This window comes from Peromyscus californicus, unplaced genomic scaffold, assembly GCF_007827085.1.
Source record: "Peromyscus californicus insignis strain IS unplaced genomic scaffold, ASM782708v3 Scaffold_16__1_contigs__length_79575227, whole genome shotgun sequence".
In the NCBI taxonomy this organism is placed as follows: Eukaryota; Metazoa; Chordata; class Mammalia; order Rodentia; family Cricetidae; genus Peromyscus; species Peromyscus californicus.
The window spans coordinates 74,981,051-75,002,612 of record NW_026294458.1 but is presented as its reverse complement, the minus strand read 5'-3'; the positions used below and the strand labels follow the sequence as shown (position 1 = coordinate 75,002,612).

The window sequence follows — 21,562 nt, the reverse complement described above, 5'->3', positions numbered from 1 at the left end:
ATAGAACAAATGTCTCTTTACTCCTAGCCCTTGGAAGGCAGAAGAATGTCAGTAAGTTCTAGGCCACCCAGGGCTATAATGAGGCCCTGTCTTGGGGGGTGAGGGTGGGAGGTGGTGATAGTGTACACTTTTAACCCCAGCACTTGGTAGGCAGTAGAGGAAGGCAGATCTGAGTTGAGGCCAGCCTGGTCTACAGACCAAGTTCCAGGACAGCCAGGGCTACCTAGAGAAACCCTGTCTTGAAAGACAGGGGGAAAGTGAGGGAGAGGGGGAGGGAGGTTGTCTTAGGAAGAGGTGTACACAGCCAGCGAGAGAGAACTCACTGGATAAGAGCACTTGCTTCTTTCTAGGAGACCCAAGTACAAGTCTCAGCACACACTTGTAACTCACAACCATCTGGAACTCCAGTTCCAGGGCATCCAACAGCGAGGTGGACACCAGACACTCATGAGCTACACAGATATGCAAGCAAAACAACCATATACTTAGGTAAAAAAATTTAAAAAAATTATGAAGACACATTTTACATAAGACTTTCTTAAGGGTTTCAACTCTAGACTGACTTCAAACTTTGTAGACCAGGGTGGCCTCAACTCAGAGATCCACCTACCTCAGCCTCCTGAATACTGAAATTAAAGGTGTATGTCACCATGCCCAGTTGGCTTCAAATTCTTCGTCCTCTATTCTCTGATCACTGAGTGCTGGATCACAGAGCTGACTCACCAATAACATTTTCTTTGCTGTGAACGTTTGTGTGCATGTATGCTTGTGTGTGCACATGTGCTTGTGGAAGGCAGAGGTCAACCTGGAGAGTCTTTCTTTAGCAACACCATCCACCCTAGTTTTTTGAGGCAGTTCTCTCGTGGGCCATGTAGGCAAGGATTACAAGTGCATGTTCCCATGCCCAGCTGTCACACCTGTGTTCTAGAATCAAACTCAGATCCTCATACTTGCCAGCAAGCACTGTATTGCCTGAGCTATCTCTAGCCCCTCACCAATAACTTTTCAATACAGTTTTAAACAGTGGGTAGAAGCAGAGCATGGGGCACACGCCTTTCATCCCATCACTTGGGAGGCAAATTCGAAGCCAAAGTAAGCTTAGTGGGTCCTTGTGGCAGGCCACAAGAGCTGAACTCCAGCTCACTGACATGCTTGCCCAGCATGGGCCCAGGGTGAAGCTCAGAGGCAGAACAGGTACTCTGTATAAACAAGGCCTCATGAACGTACAACTTCAAATGAACTCAATGTTTACAAAATTAAGAAAGCAAACTAACCTAATGACCCTTGTTCCCTAAGATTTCTAGGATTCCAAATCCTGGCAAGGGCTTTCATGCTCACAAAGGCACAGGCCCAGTACCTTTCTATTGTTGCCTATCACTGCACAGGGATTTTACTCACTGTTCATTTGTAGAATTATTAGTACGCGCTACATGTACTAAGGAGCACATGCCAGGCATCATACTGTACAATTCTTTTTCTTTTTCTTTTTTTTTTTTACTTTATTGTTTCATTTTATATGTATGAGAGTTTTGCCTGCAAGTATATCTATGCACCAGGTGAGTGCCTGGTTCCCAGAGAGGTCACAAGAGGCTGTAGGATTCCCTGGGACTGAGTTAGACTGTTGCTGAACCAGCAGGTAGGTGGTGCTGGGAGTCAAAGCTGGGTCCTCTGGAACAGCTCTTAACACTGAGTAATCTCTCCAGTTCCAGGTCCTTCAATGCCCTCTCCAACCAGGAATACAAGTGGTACACAAAAACATACATGCAGGCAAAACACACGTACACATAAAATAAATAAATAATAGACATCCACTCACTAATGTGGAGTGTGTTTATTTACTTTCTCGTGTGAGCCCTACGTTTGTGCAAAGCCACAGACACACCGTCACCTTTGAAAGGACCTAGCATTCAGTACTTACTGTATGTCTTCGACTGGCAAATTTAGAGGGTATTCTGCATTTTTCTTCACTTTCATTTCATTCCAGTAATCATTCAGCTTTTCTCCTAATGCTAGTATTGTAAGCCTTAAAAAAATAAATCATAACATTAATTCCAGAAAAAATAAAACATCAATTCAAGATCAATTTTTAAAAAGTAAACATAAAACAAAAGTAATCTAACAATGATTATAACAATATTGTGAGCAGAAACAAAAACCTCCAATTGTATAACTAATAAAAACATTCAAGCCGGGTGGTGGTGGCGCACGCCTTTAATCCCAGCACTCGGGAGGCAGAGCCAGGCGGATCTCTGTGAGTTCGAGGCCAGCCTGGGCTACCGAGTGAGTTCCAGGAGAGGCGCAAAGCTACACAGAGAAACCCTGTCTCGAAAAACCAAAAAAAAAACAAAAAACAAAAAAAAAAACCATTCAAGTATGCCACCTTTCCTTCTGCAAAGATTGTTGTAAACTCCTAGATTATTGGGGGTGGGGTATGCAAAAAGTGAGGGAAAGGGACAGGGAGGACTGGAGGTACAGCTCAGCAATAGTGTACTTATCTAATATGTACAAAGCACCCAGAAGAAAGAGCAGTAGGATACTAGGACCTACCACTGCTGAGACACACACTATTGTCTTAGTTGGGGTTTCTATTGCTGCGACAAAACTCCATGACCAAAAAGCAAGTTGGGGAGGAAAGGGTTTATTTGGCTACACTTCCAGATCATGGTCCTTCATTGGACAGGAACTCAGGAATTCCTGGAGGCAGGAGCTGATGCAGAGGCCATGGAGGGGTGCTGCTTACTGCTTGCTCAGTCTGCTTCCTTATAGAACCCAGGACCACCAGCCCAGGGGTGGCATCACCACCATGGGCTGGGCCTCCCCTCATTGATCACTAAATGAGAAAATGCTTTACAGCTGGGTCTCATGGAGGCACTTCCTCAACTGAGGCTCCCTCCTTTCTGATGACTCTAGCTTGTGTCAAGTTCACACACAACTAGTCAGTACAGCTGCAAAGCAATATACCGAGAGAACCAGAAGCCCCTTGCATTTCAATCCCAACTAATAAAGTCACTGCTTCACAGCTTTTTCTTTCTTTCTTTCTTTTCCTAGTTTTTCATCCAGAAATTCACTATGTAGACCAGGCTGACTATGAACTCAAAGATAACACCTATCCCTGCTTCTGAGAACTATCACCATGTAACTTATTCTCGCTTAATGCCCGGTTGGAGGCTTTATGTTGATCCCCCCGGAAGTGCTTCTATCACCGACACATAGATGCCCTAATGACAACTCATCTTCCTTCCTAAAGTCACACCTATCTATCTTTTTATCATCATTTACATAACTCAAGCTATTGAACTACATTCATTTCTTCTTAGTGGGAACAAGGCTTCAAAGGATGTATATTAATATACAGTTTTACTTAATAGACTACTGGTTTTCAAAAAAAGCCAATAATCTCCACAGCTATCAAGGGATCTAAGAATGCCAACCCTGCTACATGTGTCAACATCTACCAGGTCCTTTTCATGTTTTAATTTTTGTCTATGCTACCGATGTTTGTGGTCCTACGTAAATAGCCTGCCTAACTGAGATGGAATCAGTGGTAGAGCACCTGCCCAGCAAGCTGGAGCCCTTGGGTTCTATCTCCCGTACTGCCACAAACCAACAGTTTTAGAGACGATCACTTTCCTACTACGTTATAACCTCTGAAATAAACTGAATGCTCAGAGGCATAAAAGGCCATCCAGTTTTAGACCATCTGTCCATCATCCCACTAAAATAGACTTCTTAGTTTCTACAAGTTTAGTGCAATCTAGCAACGACTAAAGGAATACTGTGAAGAGAAGAAAATTCCAACAATGAAAAAGCTGGGCATGGTGGTACGTGCCTTTAATCCCAGGACTAGGCAAGCACATCTTTCTGAGTTCTAGTCTAGCCTGGTCTACAAAGAGTTCTGGGGTAGTGAGGGCTGAAACATAGAAACCCTGTCTCAAAACAAAACAAATAAACAAACAAAAACACACCAACAATTCATAAACATTCAAAATTAGTCCATGTGCTTTCTTCTGTAGGGACTTACTGGACAGAATATAAAACAGGCTTATTAAGTACTGACGCCAATGCACATGTGTTTCAAAAAATCAATCACCTTCAATTCCATTCCACAATGCTTTATGGTTTAATTTATATGTCTCCGTATTCTCAGATAACAGACTCTTCATAAAGGTGATATTTTTTTCCTTACTCTATTACTACTACTACTACTACTACTATTATTATTATTATTATTATTGAGCTAGAGTCTCATACCTCATTCTGCAGACCAGAGGAGTCTTGCATTCAATGCCCCTGCCTCAGCTTCCCTATTACTGGGATTATAGGTGTGAGTCCTGACATTAAACAGCTAATTGTTTATTTTTCTTTCCAGTCTCTTAATATTTGAATTAAATGACTTATATTAATGTACGACGCGTGTGTGGGTATAGACATTGAAGTCAGAGGACCACTTCCAGGAGTGTTCTCCTCCTCCTTTAACACAGGCTCTGGCAACTCGGGTTGCCAGGCTTGCGCAGCCAGCACTCACCGCCGCACGCGGCTCCCCCCCCCGCAGCCATTTTGCCAGCCACTAGTCCTTCATTTACCTCCCTTGGATTATGTCAGCTATTGCCCTGGAACAATGGTGAACAGCTGATATTCCCATTCATTCTCACTGTTAGAGGAAACCTACCACTAAATTGCCATTAGCAATGTTACTCACTTCCTTTATAAATTATCTCGGCTTAGCATGCCCTTGGTTATAAGTGGTTCCTTTAAAAACCTCACAAATGGGGGCTGGTTACGGTGTACACCTTTGATCCCAGCAACTCAGGAGGCCAAGGCAGGCAGATCTTGGAGCTTGAGGCCAGCCTCGTCTGCATAGCAAGTTCTAGGCCAGCCAGAGCTACATAGTGAGACCCTGTCTCAAACAAACTTGAGGCTGGAGGGATATCTCAGTGGTTAGAACACTGGCTATTCTTCCACAGGACCCAGGTTTGACTCTCAGCACCTACACGGTGGCTCATAACCATCCATAACTCCAGTTCCAGGGGCTCCAAAGCCACCTTCTGGTTTCCACAGGCATTAGACGAATGGTCCATAGTTATAGATGCAGGCAAAACACCCCACACCTAAAATAAACCTGCAAACAAGCCAAAAAACTCAAAACAAGAAAAGTTCACAAACAGGTACTGAACTTAATAAAGAGCACATAAAACATACAAACAAGCCAAAAAACCACCCCCAAACCCAAAAAGTTCACAAACGGGTACCGAACTTAATGAAGTACACTTCTCCACAGATGTGAAGACACCTGGTATTTTTGCTTTTTTTCAATCAATGTGATCAATAATGCTGGTTTTTCAATATTGAAACTACCCATCAGGGTCCTGACATTAAACAGAAGTGTCTGTCACTGACCCTGATGGCCCTTCAGGGTACTGTATGGTGGTAGATAGCTGACTCCCTGAACTTACTGACTTCCTTGTGAACCACACAGATGCTCAAAATAAATAAACATAAAACAATTTTTACCAGTAATCTCTCAGAATATAGCCCCTTTGGTTTTAATAGTATTTGCTACTATTTTAAATCAGTAACAGGTCCATATAACCTTCTTTTCACAATGTGCCTGGGTTTATTATCAAGGCTATGTACTTTCATAATAGCTTCCAAAGAGTTTGTGAGATTCCTAACACATCTTCCTTAAATGTTTGCACTTAGAAATATTTTCTAAGTCTGTGAAAATTAGTTCTGTTACCCTCTTAATGGTCTAATTCTTAAAGTTTTATTACATTTACTTAGTGTGTGTGTGTGTGTGTGTGTGTGTGTGTGTGTGTGTGTGTGTGTGTACCATGATGCCCTTTAGAGGTCAGACAACTTGGAGGAGTTGGTTCTCTCCAGCTACCGTGTGGATCAGAGCAGCAGACGTGGCAGCAAGTGCTTTTCCCAGTCAACTCCCGTCAGGGCCTCAGTCTCTAAGCTGCCTTAGCTCACAGGTTCTCTTGCCTTAGCCTCTTCAGCACGGGGATTACAGGTCTGCATCACTTCTCACTGTGACCACTGACACGGACACTTGCTGGCGTCCCCCAGTCTCACTGTATCTTACAGACTACTGGTCTCCAACAACACTTGCTGGTGTGCCCACTGTTGGCATACTTTCCACTCCAAATCCAGTCCGGGACAGTGAGGACTCTGTGCTTATTTTATGCTGAAGCATTTTTGTGTCTTCACTGTTACTGAACTTCTGGTCTGAAGGCAAGTGCTCCCAGCTGTGCCCCAGCTGTGCCCAGCAAGGCTGCGAGCAATATGGACTACTGGGGCACAGCTCAAGAGGATACAGAAGGAAACAATGTTACAGCTGGGCTAGTGACCATTCATTTAATAATTGGGCCAAGAATCTGGGTGGTTTTTGCCCTTGTCCTAAGAATATGCCTGAGGCTAAATTGAAAATCTTCAGAATAATTTTGTTGGCAGGGGAGATTTCAAGATAGCCTAACATTAGCATGGTTATTAGCGACTATTTTGTTTGTTTGTTTTGGTTTTTTGAGACAAGTTCTCTGTGTCTCTGTGACTTAGAAATCACTATGTAGACCAGGCTGTCCTGGAACTCACAGAAATCTGCCTGCCTCTGTCTCCCCAGTGCTAGGACTATAAATATGTGCTACTATGCCCAGCTTATCGGTTATTTTTTTCCTTGTTTTCCTAGACAGGCTTTGGAGCCCGTCCTGGAACTCACTTTGTAGACCAGGCTGGACTCACAGAAATTCTGCCTCCAGAGTGCTGGGATTAAAGGCGCGAGCAACCACCACCAGGTTTAGCAATTATTCTTATGCAGATACCACCCAGCTAAACTTCCAACTTGTATAATGAAAAGGCCTAGGAATTGTCTGTTCCTAAAAAGAAGCAACAAAGGAAAACTTACGTGTAATATGAATCTTAAAGGGTCTAATTAATAAAAAATTCGGTGCCAGCTATTGGTGTAAATTCTGAAAGGTTAAAGGTGTGTGTGTGTGTGTGCCACCATTTTCTGGCCTCTATGTCTAGCTAGTGGCTGTTCTGTTCTCTGACCCCGGGTAAGTTTATTAGGGTGCACAATATATTAGGGGACACAATATCACCACACTTATGCAAATGAATTTCAGGGAGGGGTCAGTCTCCATCCCAAGCAGGAAGCAGAGGCAAAGTGGAGTGAAGGAGCTGTGGAAACTTCTTCCTCAGTTAAGGAAAGCTGCTGAAACCAGCTGTATTGCGGGAAGTCCCTGTATGGAGGCCTGAAGAGGACACTGTGTAGCTGTCCAAGTGAAGTCTGGACTGTGCTGGAGACCCTAGGACGTCAGAGGGGCCAGCTGTGGGGTGTCTGCCATGGGGAGTGCAGACAGGGTGTGGAACCAGCCCCAGAGGGAGGAGTGTGTTGCAGTCAACAAAGCCTCTAATTCCAGTAGAGGCAAGAGGATCTTTGTGAGTTCGAGGACAGCCTGCTCTACACAACAAGCTCCAGGACAGCAAGGACTACAGAGAGAAGCTCCTTCTCAGAAACAAACAAACCACTGAAAGAGAAAAGCTATCTAAGCCTTTTGACATCAGACACAAATTAGCTATAGGATTTGAAGTTTGCCAAGATAGGTTTGGATCTTGTTTTGGTCCAGTGTTTACTTCTTCTCTGCGCCCTTCCTTACTCCTTGCGTTTGAATGACAACCTATATTTTGTGGAAGAACAGAGTTTGCTTTTTCTTATTTTCCAGGGTTTTTTAAAAGATTGCCTGAGTCTCAGAAGAGACTCTGAAAGACTACAGGGACTTTTGAAGGTGGACTGAATGAACTTTGCATTATAGCTATGACCCTACCTGGGCCAGGGAGTGGACTGTGGTGGACTGAATGAGAAGAGCTCTCCTAGGCTCTTATGTTTGAATACTTGGTTCCTAAGTTGGTGGATTATTTGGGAAGGATTAGAAAAACGAGGCCTTGGAAGAGGTGTATCATTGGTGGGTGAGCTTTGAGGTTTCCAAAGCTCACACCATTTCCCAGTTAGCTTTCTTCTCTGCCCTGTGCTTGTGGGCAAAGGTGAAGCTTAGTCACTGCTCCAGTGCTATGCTTACTTGCCATCATGCTCTCATTCGTGATGGTCATGGATTTAACCTCTGAACTGTAAGCCCCAAATTAAATGCTTTCTTTTATAAATTGCTTTGGTCATAGCAAATAAAAAGACATCCAGAAAGAAAATGTATGGGGCTGGCGAGATGGTTCAAAGGGTAAGAGAGCTGCTCTTGCAGATGACCTGAGTTCGGTTCCCAGCACCAAAATCAGGTGGCTTACAACCTCCTATAAATTCAGCTCCAAGGGATCCAACCTTCTTTTGGACTCCGTGGACATCTGCATTCACATGTTCACAGATCCACACAGACACACATATGTATACATATTTAGAAAATAAAAAGGAGAGAAGCCCTATACTACAGAACTTTAAAACAGTGAGTAACTCATATAGAAAAGGGGCTGGTCTTCTCTTCCATCTCAGAATTTGTCATCTATCCCACCATGAGCAGAATATACAATTCTGTATCTCAACATGATACAGAAAATAGAGCAAATCTCTGCCTGTGGGTATTGGGGTACCTACCTGTAATTGCAGCACTTGGGAGGTGTAGGAAGGACTGTCAGAAGTTCAAGGCAGAGTAGACTACATAGCTAGTTCAAGGCCAGTCTAGACAGGTCTACCCCATCTCAAATATGTCCTCTGGCTAAAGGGGTGAATATTCCAGCCATCTCAGGAACATGTTTCCTCAGAACATTAGTATATAAATGGGCAACATACCTGTACTCATTAGTATAGTCAAAATCTTGCTTATTATGAGTTGGCTTAAGGAAATTACATTCTATAATTCCAACCACTCCAACGCCCATGTTGTTTGCCTGAAATATAATGAAACAGCATTTCAGACATAACACATGTTTACTATATCCTTCAACAAAGATTTACATCATAAACTGCTTTCTTATACTTTATATGACTCCCCTGAAATTTACTGGTAAGTGCTTAGTGTTTTTTATTAAGTTAATTCCTGGATATATTAGAGCTTCTTCCACACCCACTCCTGGCAGGTGTCCGTCTAGATGAGAACTGTGAGCAAACTAACCAAAGGAAAGGACCACAAGGAATTCAGTGCAGGGACTTTCACAAGCACAGCCACGGGTGAGCACAGTCCTGGTGTCAGTGCACCCACACCAGCAGCCCCTCATCCTGCCACCTGTAAACCACTGTACTACAGGCACCTGCAGCTTGTAGTTCATGTCTCCTTCTTACACCTGGTACAAACAGCAGTCTAAACGAACCCACACTACGATGCTGTCAGAATGTATAATACATTCTACAGGAACTCCGAATAAGTTGAAAGGAATGAAACGGAAATACTTGGGGACAAAGAGAAAGCGTGCCTGAACCCTTCACACGTGCTCACTTCAGCAGCCCATGCAAAGTTGGAAAGGCATACAGGTTAACACGGCCCATGTGCCAAGAGAGTCCTTATCTAAATCAAACAACACATCTTTAACAGGGCCATGTGTGCTCATGATTATCACCAATACTAGAAAATACAGACGCTCTGATGTATGCAGAACAAACTACATGGTGGGCTATGACTAAAAACCTAAACTAATATTACAACAATGAAAGTTACTTAAAAGGGCAGTAATTCCAGGGCCAGAAAAATAGCTTGGGGAACAGGCCCCTGGTACCAGCCTAACCTGCAGCCTCACATGGGAGGAGGGCAGTTCTAACCTATCAGCTACTGCTTTTCAGGGTGGTTCCATAAACACCAACAGAAACAGCCAAGTTAAACAACAAACGAACACCAATCAAATTCATTTCATTAATCACGTGACCCACATCCAAAGGCAGTTAAGAGACTGGCATCTACAGGAGTCACGCTAGCTCAGTTTGAGACCAGCCTGTGATACATAGTGAGATGGTCACACACACAAAAAAGACAAAACACCCAAACTTCCCTCCAAACAACTCAGCACAGAGATGTACCTCTGCGTCTGAGAACCACACTCCCTAAGTCTGGGGCAAACTACTTACTAGTCCCCATCTCCAAATCTGTAAGATAAAGTAAATCCTCCGTCTCCTCTTGTAGGACGGAGAACCAAATGACAAGTGACCACGGCCAATGACAGGCTAATGCTGCTTTAAAAGACTGATATCCAGCCAGGTGTGGTGCACGCACCTTTAATCCCCACACTCGGGAGGCAGAGGCTGGTGGATCTCTGTGAGTTCAAGGGCAGCCTGGTCTATACAATGAGTTTCAGGACAGCCAGGGACACATAGAGGGACCCTGTCAGAAAGCCAACACCCCTTCCCACCTCCAAAAAGACTGACACCTAAAAAGTCATGAGCAAAAAATAAATTATTCTTTTGCTAAAATCATTTTTTTTCAAATATAAACCTTACCTTTAACTGACACCCCACTTTTTCATAAGCCTTGATGAGTCTATTTTTGTGATACATCATTATCCCATAATGATCTTTATTTCTGCAGTTGAACCCAAAAGTAATTCTCACTGTTCTAGTCTTGCAATATTAAGGAAAATTCTGAGCACAACACTTCACCCCCTTGCATGACTCTTTGTGTATACTAATAAACCCCGACACACAGGGACTGCACAGACGGGTCTCCTTCCACGAGATGCAAGTTTGAGTCTCAGCATCTACATGGTGCCTTACAGCCATCTCAGTCCCAGGGGATCTCATACGCCACTGGCCTCCTTGAGCACCAGGCACCCGCGTGATATACACACACGCAGGCAACACATTCATACATATAAAATGAAAATATATAAATCTATTAAAAATAAGTAAGTCCCAAAGTACACACAGAAAGCAAATCTGGAGACCAGACTGCTGTGGGGAGGGCTCGTGAGATGGAGCAGCGGGTAGGACGCTGGCCACAAGCCTGGCAAACAAACGGACTTCCACCCCTGGGACCCACGGTGAAAGAGGAGGGGTGCCTGCAAGCCGTCCTCATCTCCATGCACCCACTTACGAGCACCCAAAGGAACCTAACTCCTTAGCGTCCCAGGAACAGAGAGGGAAAGAACAACCGACTCTGACTGTGTGTCCCTCCATCTGCACAGCCTCAGACATGAAGGATACTAGAAATTTAGGCCGGTACACATCACGTTCAATGTAGGCAAGGCTCTTGGAGACCAGCTGTGTCTTCACTTTCTGTCCACGCAGGATGATCTGCATTCGTGGCTTTAGGTATAAAATACTGCAGTAAGCCTGGAAAGAAACAAAGCAAAATCTGTCTTTTCCAAAGACTTATTCACAGATGTATTCAGTATTACTCAGATATGAATGTGGTAACGAACGCCTTAACTCCTCACTAAAGCGACACAGACTATAGAGGTGGGGTAGAGTTCATGAAAAAGGTATGCACTGAACATGTAGGAGGCCCTGGGTTCCACTCAAGTATCAAGCAATGAAAACAACACGAAATGACATTAGTTATTCTGATTTCAAAAGAATTTTTTTTGAGACAGGGTCTCAAAATAGCACAAACTGCAATACGAATTTCTAAAAATGGTCTTTCAATAAAAATCCCGGATCCAGATAATGCTAAAAGATCAGAGAGACAAAGAACAAGCCACTGCCACATCTCACCTCTAGGACTCCTCAGCCTGAAAAGCCTCTAGCTCCTGTCTCCTCACGCCTTATATAGCTTTCTCTGCCCAGGCATCACTTCCTGGGATTAAAGGCGTGTGATTCCCCAATACCTGAACAAGATTAGAAGTGTATGTACAGTATATTCTAACAATTTACCTCAAATTTGTATCAATATACAAAATTTGTATACAATATACAAAAACCCAATCCAATGAAAAATATGTAAAACTAGTAGTTGCTTTTTAAAAGTAAATTCAATAATCTACCTTTTTATCTTATATCTATATCCTCCCCCTTTGCTTTTCAGAGTAGGTTGAATAATCTACCCTTTTATCCTATTATTTTTTGTTTTTGTTGTTTGTTGTTTTTCAAGACAGGGTTTCTCTGTATAGTTTTGGAGCCTGTTCTGGAACTCACTCTGTAGACCAGGCTGGCCTCAAACTCACAGAGATCCACCTGGCTCTGCCTCTCAAGTGCTGGAATTCAATCCATGTGTCACCACCGCCCGGCTAATCCTATTATTTCTATATCTTTTTTTTTTTTTTTAGTAGATTCAATAACCTACCTTTTATCTTATATCTATATCCTCTTTCTCTCTTTTCAGAGTAGATTCAATACCCTTTTATCCCATCATTTCTATTTTTTAGAGTAGATTCAATAACCCACCTTTTATCCTATCATTTCTATATAATACATTTCTATATCAACAAGCTACCTAGAACTCAACATATAGCTAAAGACGGCTTTGAACACGTACTTCTCCTGCTTCTACCTCCTTGAGGAGCATTTCGGGTGTGCACCAGCACACCTATAAACTCCAACACTCGGAGCCCAAGCAGGAGGATCTCCACTTTGTGGCTACCCAGTGAGATCTTTCTCCAAAACAAACTCAATTGTCAGAACACAATTCAGGAATGGAGCCGTGTGAGGAAAATTCTTCACGCTTGTGAGCACACTTAAACAAGAGTCTGGTGACTTCAGTTTCTTCAGGAGAAACTGTTTGTGGCATGTGCTTTCATGGTCCTCCCCGTTGCAGGGAGAGGAGTGAGTTGTCTTCAGATTATTCACTACTGCTTGCTGCTGTTATTCAATTAAATGTTTAATCTACCCTTTATATGTTTGCCTCTATGGAAAATGTTTTTCGCCCTGTGTGGCTTGTCCTTGGGATTGTATACAGCATGAACTCATGAGAACTTTTTGTTTCTTTGAGACAGGGTTTTTCTGTGTAGCTCTGGCTGTCCTCAAACTCAGAGATCCGCCTGCCTCTGCCTCCTGAGTGCTGGGATTAAAGGCATACTAACCCTCAGAGTATAAACTGTCTGAGGCTCTGAATGAAGTTGGCTATTGCGTGAGACTTTAGTCTCATCATTTATCTCTCCCTTCTCCCAGGTCCCACCACTTCTAGAACAGTGACACTCAATGACACTAAGACCAGTGAAAAATGTGCTGATCTACATAGATACTGACACATTGTCAAGTGCTATGTATAAATAACATTTAAAATTTGTTTGTTTTTCGAGACAGGATTTCTCTGTGTGGCCCTGGCTGTCCTGAACTTACTCTGTAGACCAGGCTGGCCTCAGAACTCACAGAGATCCACCTGCCTCTGTCTCCTGAGTGCTGGGAGTAAACGTGTGCGCTACTGCCTGGCTTTATTTAAAGTTTTTAGAAAATGTTCACATATACCTGACTGAAACCTACAGGAAGGAGGGTCTAAACTTCAAGATGTCAAAGAGGAGGGCCAGGATGAGAAAATAAAGCTGGCGGCTCATGCCAGCAAGTTTATTAAGCAGCACAGCATCCCACATACTGTTACAGGGAAAACGGGACAAGGTCAGCTGGACTAATCAAGTATGGTTGAGCAAAGGGAACCCAGGACATCTTAAGTGTGTCACAGACCAGCATACCATGTCTCAGGGACTAAGAGCCACAGCCCTTCAGGGGTAAAAGTTAGGTTCCCACAAAACCTTGACTCCCTAGAGGCCATGTCCCCAGCCCCAAACCAGACCTTGCCAAGTCTGACCCTAGGCAAGGACACAGTATTCCCTTTGTCCTTTCTTCAGGATCTCTCAGAAGGGCTTGGATTGGCTTGGTCCCAACAGGAACCAGGAGTGAAAGCTCACACCTATACCCACCCTGTGAAGTAGAGGGAGGAGAATCAGAGCTCAAGGTCAGCTTTACTACAGAGTAAGTTTGAGGCCAGCATGCGAAGAGACCCTGCTTCAAAAGAACAAAGGGGAAGAGAGGGGTGGATATGAACAAAAGACACTGCATACATGTACATATTCTCAAAGAATTGTTGGGGGAAGGCGTTTTTTGAGATTGGGTTTCTCTTTGTAGCCTTGGCTGTCCTCGAACTTGCTCTGCAGACCAGGCTGGCCTTGAAGTCATAGAGATCTGCCTGCCTTTGCCTTCCAAGTGCTGGGATTATAGTCATACACCACCACTGCCTGGCCAAAGAATAATTTTTTTAAGTTAAAAAAACAACAACAAATAAATGGATGAGAAAAAAACATACCAAGGTACCAAAAAGGATATTTTCTGACCCTGACCTTTCATTATTGGTATTCTAATTTAAAGACAAACTAAAACAATGTATTAGGCAAAAGGTAACAAGCGATCTGGAACTCAAACAGGAGAATGTTGTCAGTTTGGCAGGTGTTTTTCTCGGGAGGCCTGGACTCCAATATATTTCCATGTAGCCGAGAACGACTGTGTACACTCATCCTCTGCCTCTATGTCTCTCCAGTGGTGGGTCCCAAAACTGTGCTAACATGCCCAGCTCAAAGCATGTTTTCATTCCTTTTCTTTTTGGGGGGAAGATTTTTGAAATGGGGACTCACTCTGCAGTCCAGGCCAGCCTTGAGCTAAGAGCAATCCTCTGCCTGAGCTTCCAAAGTGAGAGATGTGAGCCACAACGCCCAGCTTGTCTTTACTTAACATGGGACAACCTAAGCTTGGCATAATGGCAGATGCCTGGATTTCAGCAATTAAAAAGCTGAGACAGGAAGACTGAGACGGAAGGCCAGTCCAGGCTACCCAGGAAACAAAGAAAACTGAAAAAAACCATTACACGCTAAAATACGTTCTTCCGTCTCCCCATTACTATAAGAAATCTCTGAACAAAATGTGTTGAATAATTCAGAGAACAGATGAAAGACTCAATAGAAAAGCAAAATCTGAACATTTCTTACTTTTCCCCTGGCTTCTGATTTCAAGGACATGGCATGGTGTCTTTTCTAAAACCCACTCATGGTCTCTGTAAAGACTGCAAGGCGAACTGTCTGCTCTCACTGCCTGGGACCTGTTCCACCCTTAAACATGACTTTAACAGGATATGACGAACAGTATACATCTGCTATTATGTATACCTCAGACCTCAGAAAATGTACATTGCAAAGGTCAGATTCTTGGCTTGGGTGATGTAATAACTTTAGCACAAAAAGCATAAAATTAGTATCCTCTCATTCAAATCAAGAGACACTGATCCTGTTACCAACATCCCAGCACTGCAATTTGTGTGTGCGCACATGTGACGTCCACTGTCAACTGAACAGGACTGAGAGTCACCTTGTGTGTGTGCACATGTGACGCCCACACTGTCAACTGAACAGGACTGAGAGTCACCTTGTGTGTGCACATGTGACGCCCACACTGTCAACTGAACAGGACTGAGAGTCACCTTGTGTGCACATGTGACGTCCACTGTCAACTGAACAGGACTGAGAGTCACCTTGTGTGTGCGCACATGTGACGTCCACACTGTCAACTGAACAGGACTGAGAGTCACCTTGTGTGTGTGCACATGTGACGTCCACACTGTCAACTGAACAGGACTGAGAGTCACCTTGTGTGTGTGCACATGTGACGTCCACTGTCAACTGAACAGGACTGAGAGTCACCTTGTGTGTGCGCACATGTGACGTCCACTGTCAACTGAACAGGACTGAGAGTCACCTTGTGTGTGCACATGTGACGTCCACACTGTCAACTGACCAGGACTGAGAGTCACCTTGTGTGCACATGTGATGTTCACACTGTCAACTGAACAGGACTGAGAGTCACCTTGTGTGCGCACATGTGACGCCCACACTGTCAACTGAACAGGACTGAGAGTCACCTTGTGTGCACATGTGACGTCCACTGTCAACTGAACAGGACTGAGAGTCACCTTGTGTGTGTGCACATGTGATGTCCACACTGTCAACTGAACAGGACTGAGAGTCACCTTGTGTGTGTGCACATGTGATGTTCACTGTCAACTGAACAGGACTGAGAGTCACCTTGTGTGTGTGCACATGTGATGTTCACACTGTCAACTGAACAGGACTGAGAGTCACCTTGTGTGTGTGCACATGTGACGTCCACACTGTCAACTGAACAGGACTGAGAGTCACCTTGTGTGTGCACATGTGACGTCCACTGTCAACTGAACAGGACTGAGAGTCACCTTGTGTGTGCGCACATGTGACGTCCACACTGTCAACTGAACAGGACTGAGAGTCACCTTGTGTGTGTGCACATGTGATGTCCACTGTCAACTGAACAGGCTGAGAGTCACCTTGTGTGTGTGCACATGTGATGTTCACACTGTCAACTGAACAGACTGAGAGTCACCTTGTGTGTGCACATGTGATGTTCACACTGTCAACTGAACAGGACTGAGAGTCACCTTGTGTGTGCACATGTGATGTTCACTGTCAACTGAACAGGACTGAGAGTCACCTTGTGTGTGTGCACATGTGACGTCCACACTGTCAACTGAACAGGACTGAGAGTCACCTTGTGTGTGCGCACATGTGATGTCCACACTGTCAACTGAACAGACTGAGAGTCACCTTGTGTGTGTGCACATGTGACGCCCACACTGTCAACTGAACAGGACTGAGAGTCACCTTGTGTGTGCGCACATGTGATGTCCACACTGTCAACTGAACAGACTGAGAGTCACCTTGTGTGTGTGCACATGTGATGTCCACACTGTCAACTGAACAGGACTGAGAGTCACCTTGTGTGTGCACATGTGATGTTCACACTGTCAACTGAACAGGACTGAGAGTCACCTTGTGTGTGTGCACATGTGATGTTCACTGTCAACTGAACAGGACTGAGAGTCACCTTGTGTGTGTGCACATGTGACGTCCACTGTCAACTGAACAGGACTGAGAGTCACCTTGTGTGTGTGCACATGTGACGTCCACTGTCAACTGAACAGGACTGAGAGTCACCTTGTGTGTGTGCACATGTGACGTCCACACTGTCAACTGAACAGGACTGAGAGTCACCTTGTGTGTGTGCACATGTGACGTCCACTGTCAACTGAACAGGACTGAGAGTCACCTTGTGTGTGCGCACATGTGACGTCCACACTGTCAACTGAACAGGACTGAGAGTCACCTTGTGTGTGTGCACATGTGATGTTCACTGTCAACTGAACAGGACTGAGAGTCACCTTGTGTGTGCACATGTGACGTCCACACTGTCAACTGAACAGGACTGAGAGTCACCTTGTGTGTGCACATGTGACGTCCACTGTCAACTGAACAGGACTGAGAGTCACCTTGTGTGTGCACATGTGATGTTCACACTGTCAACTGAACAGGACTGAGAGTCACCTTGTGTGTGTGCACATGTGACGTCCACACTGTCAACTGAACAGGACTGAGAGTCACCTTGTGTGTGCGCACATGTGACGTCCACTGTCAACTGAACAGGACTGAGAGTCACCTTGTGTGTGCACATGTGACGTCCACTGTCAACTGAACAGGACTGAGAGTCACCTTGTGTGTGCACATGTGACGTTCACACTGTCAACTGAACAGGACTGAGAGTCACCTTGTGTGTGCACATGTGACGTTCACACTGTCAACTGAACAGGACTGAGAGTCACCTTGTGTGTGCACATGTGATGTTCACACTGTCAACTGAACAGGACTGAGAGTCACCTTGTGTGTGCACATGTGACGTCCACTGTCAACTGAACAGGACTGAGAGTCACCTTGTGTGTGCACATGTGATGTTCACACTGTCAACTGAACAGGACTGAGAGTCACCTTGTGTGTGCACATGTGACGTTCACTGTCAACTGAACAGGACTGAGAGTCACCTTGTGTGTGCGCACATGTGACGTCCACTGTCAACTGAACAGGACTGAGAGTCACCTTGTGTGTGCACATGTGACGTCCACACTGTCAACTGAACAGGACTGAGAGTCACCTTGTGTGTGCACATGTGACGTCCACACTGTCAACTGAACAGGACTGAGAGTCACCTTGTGTGTGCGCACATGTGATGTCCACTGTCAACTGAACAGGACTGAGAGTCACCTTGTGTGTGTGCACATGTGACGTCCACACTGTCAACTGAACAGGACTGAGAGTCACCTTGTGTGTGCACATGTGATGTTCACACTGTCAACTGAACAGGACTGAGAGTCACCTTGTGTGTGCGCACATGTGACGTTCACACTGTCAACTGAACAGGACTGAGAGTCACCTTGTGTGTGCACATGTGATGTTCACACTGTCAACTGAACAGGACTGAGAGTCACCTTGTGTGTGCACATGTGACGTCCACTGTCAACTGAACAGGACTGAGAGTCACCTTGTGTGTGTGCACATGTGACGTCCACTGTCAACTGAACAGGACTGAGAGTCACCTTGTGTGTGCACATGTGACGTCCACACTGTCAACTGAACAGGACTGAGAGTCACCTTGTGTGTGCGCACATGTGACGTCCACACTGTCAACTGAACAGGACTGAGAGTCACCTTGTGTGTGTGCACATGTGACGTCCACACTGTCAACTGAACAGGACTGAGAGTCACCTTGTGTGTGCACATGTGATGTTCACACTGTCAACTGAACAGGACTGAGAGTCACCTTGTGTGTGCACATGTGACGTCCACTGTCAACTGAACAGGACTGAGAGTCACCTTGTGTGTGTGCACATGTGACGTCCACTGTCAACTGAACAGGACTGAGAGTCACCTTGTGTGTGTGCACATGTGACGTCCACACTGTCAACTGACCAGGACTGAGAGTCACCTTGTGTGTGCGCACATGTGACGTCCACACTGTCAACTGAACAGGACTGAGAGTCACCTTGTGTGTGTGCATGTGACGTCCACACTGTCAACTGAACAGGACTGAGAGTCACCTTGTGTGTGTGCACATGTGATGTTCACACTGTCAACTGAACAGGACTGAGAGTCACCTTGTGTGTGTGCACATGTGACGCCCACACTGTCAACTGAACAGGACTGAGAGTCACCTTGTGTGTGCGCACATGTGACGTCCACACTGTCAACTGAACAGGACTGAGAGTCACCTTGTGTGTGCACATGTGATGTTCACACTGTCAACTGAACAGGACTGAGAGTCACCTTGTGTGTGCGCACATGTGACGTCCACACTGTCAACTGAACAGGACTGAGAGTCACCTTGTGTGTGCGCACATGTGATGTTCACTGTCAACTGACCAGGACTGAGAGTCACCTTGTGTGTGCACATGTGATGTTCACTGTCAACTGAACAGGACTGAGAGTCACCTTGTGTGTGTGCACATGTGACGTCCACTGTCAACTGAACAGGACTGAGAGTCACCTTGTGTGTGTGCACATGTGACGTCCACTGTCAACTGAACAGGACTGAGAGTCACCTTGTGTGTGTGCACATGTGACGTCCACTGTCAACTGAACAGGACTGAGAGTCACCTTGTGTGTGCACATGTGACGTCCACACTGTCAACTGAACAGGCTGAGAGTCACCTTGGAGATAAATCTCTGGGGGTGCCGGTAAGGATTTTCTAGATTAATTTACATGGAAAGATCCATCCTAAAAGTGGGTGGCTCCTGGGTTGGGGTCTCAAAATACCTAAGGAGGAGAAAGTTGGCTCAGCAAAATCTTCCTCCTTCTGTCCTCTCTGCCTCTCCCTTCTACCACAGCTTCCTCAGAAGTGTAAGCTGAAGTAAACCATCCTTCTTCAGTGCTACTGTAGGGTGTCTGCACCGGGAGAAAAGTAACTAACACACTTACTCGCACAAACACAACCCTACTTCTGCAGCCAAACCTCAAGAGATACTTACTACAAATGTCCCTACTGTATATATCTGGTCAATAATGTATTGCTTTAGAAGACAAATCAAGGTGTATTAGGTGTGTATCCTACAGCATCACATTTTTAAAACACTGATTTGGTGTTTGGTGACTTGAATCCATCAGTATGGTAACCTAAGATGTACGGGTTCGCCAACTCCAATGAACTCGGTGCAGAGTGGAGAAGCAAAAGCACCATATGAACTGATGTCTTCAAACTTAAAACAAGGTTTTCTTCCTCCCTGCTCTCTCTGAGACTGTGTGTCCTGTAACCCAGGCTGGCCTCCAACTCTCTGTAGGCAAGGATGACCTTGAAGTCCTGACCCTTTGGCCTTCACCTTCCCTGTTCTGGGATTACAGGTATGCACCGCCATACCCAGCTTATGTGGTACCAAGGGTCAAACCCAGGGCCCTGTGCATACGAGGCAAGCACTTCCTACTAAGGTATACACCAACCCACCGATTAAAAAGGGTTTTCACAGCAAATACCACCACCAGTGCCCAAATGAGCAGGTCAGTATGGTGACTCACGTCTAACACACTTTCAGTAGAGACAACCCAAGTGGCTAATGCAAGCCTGCTAAGAGCTCAGTGCTTTCTGAGTGCTCGTTTCCAGCGACAGCTGAGTACATACCCTTAAGGAGTAGTCACTCTCAGGGGCAATCTGGTCCATCCTCTCTTGTTTCTTGTACCCTTTCTTCCCTGCAATGTCATCTAAATCCTCGGGAATTCTGATGTCATATTTATCCTTTTCAAAATCAAATTCTGTTGCATTTTTGTAACTGTAAGAAAAGAATTCAGAAAGAAGCAAAATTTAACTTCACATCAAGAAAAATAAGCAAATACTAAATGGTAAGAAAAAACAAAAAAGCAAACGAACAGTAGGACAGGGGTCAGGGGTCAAGTACAAAGCAATCCAAGACAAAGAAGCAGCACCAGGAGGACTCAGGAAAACCACATCAACCAGGAGCTGCTGGGCAGAACATAACATGGCACAGTGCCCCTGGAGAAGGCCTAACAACACAGAAACTCTGTTCCTGGGCATTCCCAAGGACACCGCACTGATTTTACAGCAGTCTCTGATGGTGTCGGGCTACGCACAATCCACATGCTTCCGAACAGGCGAGGTGGTGAACAACTGGACCTGAATTCACGTCAGTGTGAAAAGCAGCCAACTGCCGTGCTGATAAATACAAGAGCTGGAGACACCCGAGGACCCAAGGGTTTCACACTAGTTACCTTTATGTCGCTTTCTGAAGGGACAGGATCAAGCAAAGGTCAGAGGCTGCCTGACTAGAGAAGCACAGCAGAGGAAGGGGGTGTGGCCACCGCACAATGTGGGTGCTGCCTGAGCCAAGTGTCCTGCACTGCACCACAGGGGACGCGAGAGCCACTGCACAATGTGGGTGCTGCCTGAGCCAAGTGCCCTGCACTGCACCACAGGGGACGTGAGAGCCACCGCACAATGGGGGTGCTGCCTGAGCCAAGTGCCCTGCACTGCACCACAGGGGACGTGAGAGCCACCGCACAATGGGGGTGCTGCCTGAGCCAAGTGCCCTGCACTGCACCATAGGGGACGTGAGAGCCACTGCACAATGTGGGTGCTGCCTGAGCCAAGTGCCCTGCACTGCACCACAGGGGACGTGAGAGCCACTGCACAATGTGGGTGCTGCCTGAGCCAAGTGCCCTGCACTGCACCACAGGGGACGTGAGAGCCACCGCACAATGGGGGTGCTGCCTGAGCCAAGTGTCCTGCACTGCACCATAGGGGACCCGAGAGCCACTGCACAATGTGGGTGCTGCCTGAGCCAAGTGCCCTGCACT

General features: G+C 45.5%; 1 protein-coding gene across 4 annotated transcripts in view; it reads right to left on the bottom strand.

Annotated features, from left to right (window-relative positions):
* The window catches only part of Morc3 (MORC family CW-type zinc finger 3), a 49,670-nt gene that overhangs the window by 12,942 nt on the left and 15,166 nt on the right, over positions 1–21,562 (bottom strand). For all 4 annotated transcript variants that reach the window (XM_052741233.1, XM_052741235.1, XM_052741234.1 and 1 more), the window contains exons 6-10: positions 20,373–20,520; positions 11,129–11,257; positions 10,427–10,546; positions 8,792–8,889; positions 1,919–2,023 (exon numbers count right to left, since the gene is read on the bottom strand). In XM_052741233.1, the coding sequence (XP_052597193.1) occupies positions 1,919–2,023; positions 8,792–8,889; positions 10,427–10,546; positions 11,129–11,257; positions 20,373–20,520 (600 nt within the window). The remainder of the gene's footprint in view (positions 1–1,918; positions 2,024–8,791; positions 8,890–10,426; positions 10,547–11,128; positions 11,258–20,372; positions 20,521–21,562) is intronic.